At 34.8% G+C, this 7,913-nt stretch overlaps 2 protein-coding genes across 2 annotated transcripts in view; one reads left to right on the forward strand and one right to left on the reverse strand.

Moving 5' to 3' along the window:
- Positions 1 to 7,913, reverse strand: part of LOC122272596 (monocarboxylate transporter 12) — a gene marked incomplete at its 3' end in the record, with an annotated part of 552,146 nt that overhangs the window by 10,776 nt on the left and 533,457 nt on the right.
- The window catches only part of LOC107450698 (monocarboxylate transporter 9), a gene marked incomplete at its 5' end in the record, with an annotated part of 17,582 nt that continues 11,572 nt past the window's right edge, over positions 1,904 to 7,913 (forward strand). Inside the window, 2 exon segments of the mRNA XM_071182947.1 lie at positions 1,904 to 1,975; positions 4,719 to 4,883. Of these exon segments, the coding sequence (XP_071039048.1) occupies positions 1,904 to 1,975; positions 4,719 to 4,883 (237 nt within the window).

Below are 7,913 nucleotides of genomic sequence, written 5' to 3' on the forward strand. Positions count from 1 at the left end.
CTTAGTTAAGATTGAATTTACGTGACTGAAACCGGCTTCAACCATATAGAAACTTGGAAATGCTATAATAAATGGCTGAGCATTATATTTATATTTTTCCAAAATTAAAAAGCGACTTTGCTTCAAATCCCCGTAATAATTCAGCAAGTTCATCTTGCAGGTTGATGTCTACGTTTTCAATTTGAGCAGAAATTGGCACAATCATCCAATCAGGGATGTCAATGTTTTGCAAATCAACAAACCGCAGTTTAAAATCGTCGCTCAATTTTTGTTGATTACCTGTATATATTTCCAAATCTTCTTCTTTTATTTCTAATTGTCACATATCTGAAAAATACTGATAATCCTTCGACCAATTGACCCTTCCGGTTCGGATCGACCCCCATTAGACCCCCTGGCTCAGATCGACCCCCGCTTTTGTTAAATAGACCCCTGGGGGTCTATATAGACCACTTTAGCGACCTCTGCCGTAGACCATAGTCTAAATTTGAGACTTCCACTTTGATAAGAATGTGTTATTAAACACCTCTGTGAATTAGGTTAGTTTCTCCAATAACGGCAAAATATTGAAAGGAATATTTTTTTAGTTTTTCCTGTTATCTCATAAGGAGCAAATTTGAGACTTCTATTTAGGTAAAACCGTGAACTGTCGATTTTAGGCTATTTGCTAAATATCGAAATTTTCATCGCATAAGGATAAAAATTTTAGCATCATATGAAATGCGAAAATGGGAGAACTTTGCCTTTTACATTTGGGGCAAACGCAAAAAGATAGTTAAGCTTGCTAATTTATATTTACTTATTTAGTTTTTGGCATAGGAGTGTTGGGTCTAAAATTAGGCACAAACGAAGGAGGAAAAAAAATTATTTATGCCATGTGCTTCTTCACAACAATACAAATGTATAGAAGCGTAGTTATAAAAACATTTTCCCACATATCTGTGCAAAAAATACATTAGCAAGCTTAACCACCATTATCTTAGAGCAACCCTGTATACCCTCCCTCGTATGGAGCCTATCCTGAAACTCCGATATAAAAATGAAGATAACGCAACTTTATTCAAATAAATAAATAAAATATTAATGCAAAGAAAATTCAATAATTATAGAGAGGACAGTTGTCACAATTTTTAAAATTTAACCTTTGGTATGACATCTGACTTTTCTATAAAGAATATTCCAGTGGAGAGGAATAAAATCCCTTTAAATAAGAGAAAACTGTTTCCTATATAAGATTATATTTGGAAGATCGGCAAACTTTTAATAGTGTGTCTAGATTTCTCACGGCAAAAAAAAAACAATTATTTTCCCTCAGCAAAAACCTTTTAATGTAAACCTAAAAAGGTTTGTTATGCGGCTTACGTGCCTAACCTTAAAAGGAGATCTGTGTATACTCTATTCCACGCACATGACCCTCCTCCAAAATCTTGGAAGACAACCTCCTCTATAAAAACCTTAAATCAAGGTTGACTTTGGGTTTTCAAGCGTGAAGAAACCCATTCATGAAGCTAGTCTCTCAAAGTGAAAATAATCTTAAATCTAGGTCAATATAAGGTTTATCTTCGCTAAGTCTTGTATGCGTAGTTAAAATCCACCCAAGTTATGAAATTTTAAGGCAATTTGATCCTATCACTAGTGTGACGTAAGGTAAAACGTCACGATGGACCTAGGTGACCATTTTACCTAAGTGCACTTTACTTTTTAAAAAAAACTTTTTAATCCTATCGGGATGAAAGGTTTGAAACAGCAATTTTTTTTGCTTTGCTGTTGAATAAAGGTTCAAACATTTCCGTGACAATTAAAAGAAGACACAAGGTTTCAAATGAGGAGGCTGTTTAGACAAAATAAGTGAACACTTGTAATGTCTAGCAAAACTGTGACTTTTTTTTCACTTATTTTTTAGTGTGGAGGGATGGAATCAATGACTCAACTGAATACGGAACCTGGTGTCCATTCTACCCTCAACTTAGATGAGGTAAACTTTTCCTGCTCTTTCATTTAACTCCTACTTAACCCTAAACATACCATAGTCACCAACAGCGCGTAAGGAGTTCTTCCCATAGACAATCTATATTTTTCATAACTTTTAAGTCCCGCAGTGAACTGATCGTTAGGACACGGTTCTCAGCAGATCACCGAAGTCGACCAATCACTGGATGCGGTCAGTGTGAGGGTGGGTGACCACTTAGATGAGTCTGCGTAGGGACCGAGGGTACTCGTTAAACTGTTCCACCGTAAAGTGCTCGACTTCGCGTTCAGGTCGTCGGGTTACCGAAGAGGGGGTGCCATCCCCTCCGTAGAGGATCGAAAATTGTGATGGCATGTCTTCGGATCCTCCTCAGGGATGGTTCCCAGACCGTCGCTAATAGCCCATTATGCAGCTCTAGTACGACGTAAATGAACTACAACATCATAACTTTTATTATGAGAATGCTTTGTTCGAAATGGAATAGGTGTCTCATTTCCCTTATCATGGTATCCGCCATCTTGTTTTTTTTTTCTCCACGCTAGTATATTCTTACTGATACGGGGAAAAACAAAATTTGGTAACAGGGAGGGGGAAAATTTTAAAGTGTACGGATAACTTGTCACGTGGATGTTGCTCTCAATGCTCCTCATAATGTCTTAGAGAGAAGAAATAATAAATTATTTTCATTAGCAGCTAGAATGGAGCCTTTTCAATGGGAATCTATTTTCTGCTCCAAACAAACACGGTTATTGAGTGATTATTTAAATGAGTAAAGTTTGGCATCTGTTGTTACTTATGCCAATACCAGAAAGCCCGGTTAAATCAAGTGAATTTTTTAAGACACTTGCATTCGTTTCTTGTTTCTTCATTGGCCAAAAACACGACTTCAGTCGCACACACGTCACAGAACGTTTTACAGGGAAGACTTCAATCATACTTCATCCACATATCATCCATCTCACATGAGCCAGAGAACGATCGCATTCAAATTCAGTATCCTCAGAGGTATTGATTTGTGAATAAGATGTGGGAAGACTTTGTGACCCCGACAGATTTAACGTGCACCCATCACTATTCAATGCGCGGGAATTCTTCGATCGGCGAGATTAAACACAAACATGAACCCAACTCAATTTCGCACCTAAAGTTGCACTCTCTTTATAATCGCCCATATATTTAAATATAGTTGGCATACTTAAGTACAGTTTAAGAGGTGTACTAAAGCAAAAAACAAGTAGGGATGTCTGACGGAGACATTTTTACAGAATATTACGTGAGTTACGTAATATTTTATAGCAAGCCTCTTAACACACACACATACACACACAAATGTTCGTAGTTTTAGTATTACGTTGTATGTAAATTAAGTGCATACAAAGCTAGCGTCTCTGTTATTGTAACTCAAACCTAAGTAAAACCTGAAATTTACCAAAGTGGTTTGGCAACTCGCTCGGAAAAATCATATTAAAGTCTACTTTTGACCAAGCCACTTAAGTAAAAGTTTTATCGGCCATTTTAATGTTTTACCGGTTAATAGACATTTAATATCTCAATACAAATATTTCCTTATTTTTAGATTATACATAATTCTAATCATTAGCAACGTTATAATGATGAACAATATGAAAGTACAGAAATCGATTTTGTAAAAGATTTTCTAGACAGTAGCACATGATGTCAGAGGAGGAAGTAAAGATTTCAATCAATAGGGATAGAGGAACAAAATTGAACTAGAGCTCCTCCAGGGTGCAACAGATTAAATTAGAATAGATTTCTAAAGATTGGGAAACGGTAGGATGCCATTATGATCAGTCATAAGAATTTTGGAAATAGGGAATGATTCCCAAAAATCGAGTTCGGTAGATAACGAGCGGTGTTGAAGAAAAATTTCAAACCCTCCATTCGAATTCTAACTATGCGGAGCAATTCATGCCCTTCTAGAAACACGTTCGAAATTCACTTGTTTCGAAGACTTTATAAAAGGTAAAACTTTTGGTAATAACAATAACCGCAAAGCGTTGAGTGTTAGTTCCATGAGCACCTCAGCCCTATGAGGTTATCAGAAAAGTGGCAACAGGTCATCGGGTAAATTAAAGATATTCCACTGCTTAAAGTTCATTTTCTACAGTCCCTGGCCAAATTATTAGACGCACTGTAAGATTCTATGTAAAATCTTAATTATCAGGTGATGCTAATACAGCAACTCGACAGAAACCGGTTTGAACTTGTTTACGTTCGTGTATCAATGGGTTAAATGAGACGACATATAAAATAAATCAGACGATATATTACTTAAATATATAATATTCATTATATCAGGTATTATATTAGTATATTATATTAATTAGACCCAATTAATAGACGCACTGCAGTTTTAATGACACGTTTCGCACGCGTTTATATTCAATACTTTTATATTTAAATATACATGTCATGAGTCTTTATTCAGGAGATTTTTCGTATACCTCCTAATTGTATTTATTTTTGCAGTATTTCATTACAATGTTAACTCATTGATACACTAACGCAAGCAAGTGCAAACAACCGCGTACAAACAATAAAGCTGTATAGTTTCAACTGATAATTAAGATTTTACATAGAATCGAGGTTTAGACATTTCCAATATAAATGTCTAAAAACAAAAAAACTCTGGTACGAAATTTCATTTTTAACGTTATTTGTAGTATTGAATTGCAATGATTCTAGTCCCTATGTTAACTGTGTACCGAACTCACGTGATTGTTCCCAGGTCTCTAAACCACTGCTGTGTGTTCCTCCGAGAGAAGAACATCTGAGGAAATCTGTGGACATTGGGGGTAAGACTCCCTCCTCTCAACACATAGACGGATCGTCCATCGGATCCCTTTCCAAACCCCCAGCCATGAAGGTTTCCAGAAGCCACATTAGTGTCAAAGTATGTATCAACAATTATGTAACTCCTTAACATATATTACAGAAAAATGAACCAAAAATGGAGAGTGAGAAAAATTTGATTGCCTCATTTTGTTCCTTATATTATTATGAAAGCTAGAAAATGGTTTTTTATTATAAAAATAAACTTTTAAATGCAATAACTACTGTATTTATAATTTTTACATGCACATGAAAAANAAATGGCGAGAAAATTTATTGAATTTCATTCCGGTTTTTTGGTTTTCCCGTTTTCTGATTTCCGGATAACGGGTTCTATACTGTATTATAAAAGTTAGAAAATGGTTTTTTATTATAAAAATGAAATTTTAAATGCAATAACTACTGTATTTATAATTTTTACATACACATGAAAAAGCAATGGATTACACACATCTTATTCAATGACAGCAAATGGAACAAAATTTTGAAGCGAAATGTGGTATAACTAGTATAATATAATATACAACAATATGATTTTAAATACATGAATTTTTACAAATCTTTTACAGTATGGTCTATCCCAAAACACGGTACTGCACACAAGCCCGCACTCTCGTAATCAGTGAAAAACTAGGACCACTATTGCCATCTATTGAGGAAATAGTGAATTATGTGAATTCTAGAGTACACAGCTCGAACATTCACAAAGACGTTCTCCAGTCCGAAGTTCTCCCTCCCCCCATATTGCTCCTTTCTCCCCCCTCTCTTTCTTATTTTCTTTAGCTCAAAAGACCAGGAGTTGTCGCTATAAGCATCTGTAATAAAATTTAAAAAGAAAAAGTGAACATGTAAATTTTTTTCAACATTCTTAAATTTTTTTTAAAAATGACCAGATATTTGAAGGAAAATAATTAAAACAGGAGTACACATTTTTTTTTAAAAATTAGAATCTGGGAGAATCAAAAGTATTGCTAATTAAAATTTGAAAATTATGTTGTTCATCTTTACAATGACTTGCTTTCTGTTGACTGTTCGTCAGAGGTTCGCTTTCAACCTATTTCTTGTTTCTGAGAGGATTCGTTAAAGCCCGAAATATGACGTGCAATACTTTTTTTTTTAAAATTTACTTCACTTTTTTTTAATCTGAAGTCTGAATGAAAGTTTTCTTTTACATTTTAATTTCGATTTTCGCCAGATTTTTATCAATGTTTTTATTTATCTTCGATTATATTTCCATTTATCGCCCCTTTGAGGAGTGAAATTTGGGAACCCACTGATCTAAACCGGAGCGTGATTGTGGTAAAGTTCAAAACTATCGTGATTTGGCCTCGAGCAACAGCATCATGCCAAATGATTTTGAATGCTTTATTTTAAATGAATGAACTGTTTAATCTAATAAAGTAAAGTCCCCGGCAAAGGCAAAATAATAAAGAATGTTTCTGTCGTAAGCCATCATAGCAAAGGGTGCTCTTGTTTTCCAGTGGCGCTATCTATGGCTAAGATTCTGCCACACCCATACATCACACCCGTTTATAAAGTGGACCCATTCATACATCTATCCAGAGATCATCATTTTGACCCGAACCAGAGAGCGACCCATTTCCAATTCAGTACCCTCAGAGGTATAATTTGTTATGGGAACATGGAGGATTTTGTGAACCTATAGATTGAACGTGCACCCATCACCATCTTCGACCGGCTAGATTCGTATCCCTGTTCTCACGAAAGTAAGTCTGGCCAACCAGGCTACTCCAGCCCAATAATAAAAACTAAAAATTGGAATTAATTTAGCTTTATTAATTGTTTTTTTTTCAATTTTGTGAGCGAAATTTCGCAGGTTCGTTGTTCGGTGCTGATTATTTTACCTCCTTTTTCGCGGGCTCTATAAAGTAAGTTCTTAAATGTATCTTTTCTGAAACGAAAATAACATTCGAATTCTCGAACAGGAAAGCATTTTCCTGTTCGACAAATACTCTGAGCTTTCATAATTCAGTTTCTTCTCCCTAAATGCAGGGATTATAAAAGAAATGTTCATTCTAAGTTCTGCTGTATTTTCAGGAGCGGAAACGACTCCATATCAGATCCCCTTTCCGTCAGGCTAACCGTGGAAAGTTTTCGTGGTTTTCCACTCCATGTAACGCAATTGCGAGTTAGTTCCATCAAAAAGTCCCCCCAATACTTGATACAGGAGTTCCCCTGTCTTCTGGATTGGGTTCAAAATGACAAGACTACAGAGTTGAACATAAGTAGTCGTTAACCCAAAAATTGGTTAAAATGAATAAATAATGGACATAAAATATCGGGCGAATTGGAAAATTCTACGTAGGGCCTATATTGGAAAAATAAAGGGCCTTTGAACCCTTACTCAGCCTGAATTTATCTTGCTGCTAGGGATATGTAAAACACGTTATAGTGCATTCTTCTTCTAAGTATTTCAGTACATGAACATGTAATATTTCATTCAATATTTTTATGTACTAAAAATAATTTCTTTGATAATTATTTTAAAAAAATATATCTAAATATATATTAAAAAGGCATAAGAAAAGTTGAGATCTCATTATTGCGATCACAGGATACCCATGGGTCAAATACTTTTTTTTCTTTTCTGGATGGACTCCGTTAAACATTTCAAATCATGGGTTGCTGTCATCAATTGATGTTTGGATTTTCATATCCTGCCCCATGTACGTGTTTCACAAAATACTTTTTCCTTCATTCTTTATTTATATTGAAATCACCATCCAAGACAGTCATTATACGTTAATAATAGAAAAGAACAAATAAAACTTTAAATTATTATGAAGTTAATACAATAAAAATGCCTGATATTTAAAAAAAAAAAAGAAAAACAGCAACTGTCGCCACAGCAACGCATGCAATGACGACGCACGCGCACTGTTTACTATTACTCTTGAACACTGTTCAAAAGCGTGTAGACGCTTTCAAATCCAAATCAAGACCTATTTTGCCAATGGGTAATACATTTTAATGTGAAAAGATATTTTCATAAATTTCTATAGCAAGATATAATGAACAGAAATAAATAAATGAAAACACCTCATATATACTTAACGCCATATATATACAT

The sequence above is a fragment of the Parasteatoda tepidariorum genome, chromosome 7 (genome assembly GCF_043381705.1).
Source record: "Parasteatoda tepidariorum isolate YZ-2023 chromosome 7, CAS_Ptep_4.0, whole genome shotgun sequence".
Taxonomy (NCBI): Eukaryota; Metazoa; Arthropoda; class Arachnida; order Araneae; family Theridiidae; genus Parasteatoda; species Parasteatoda tepidariorum.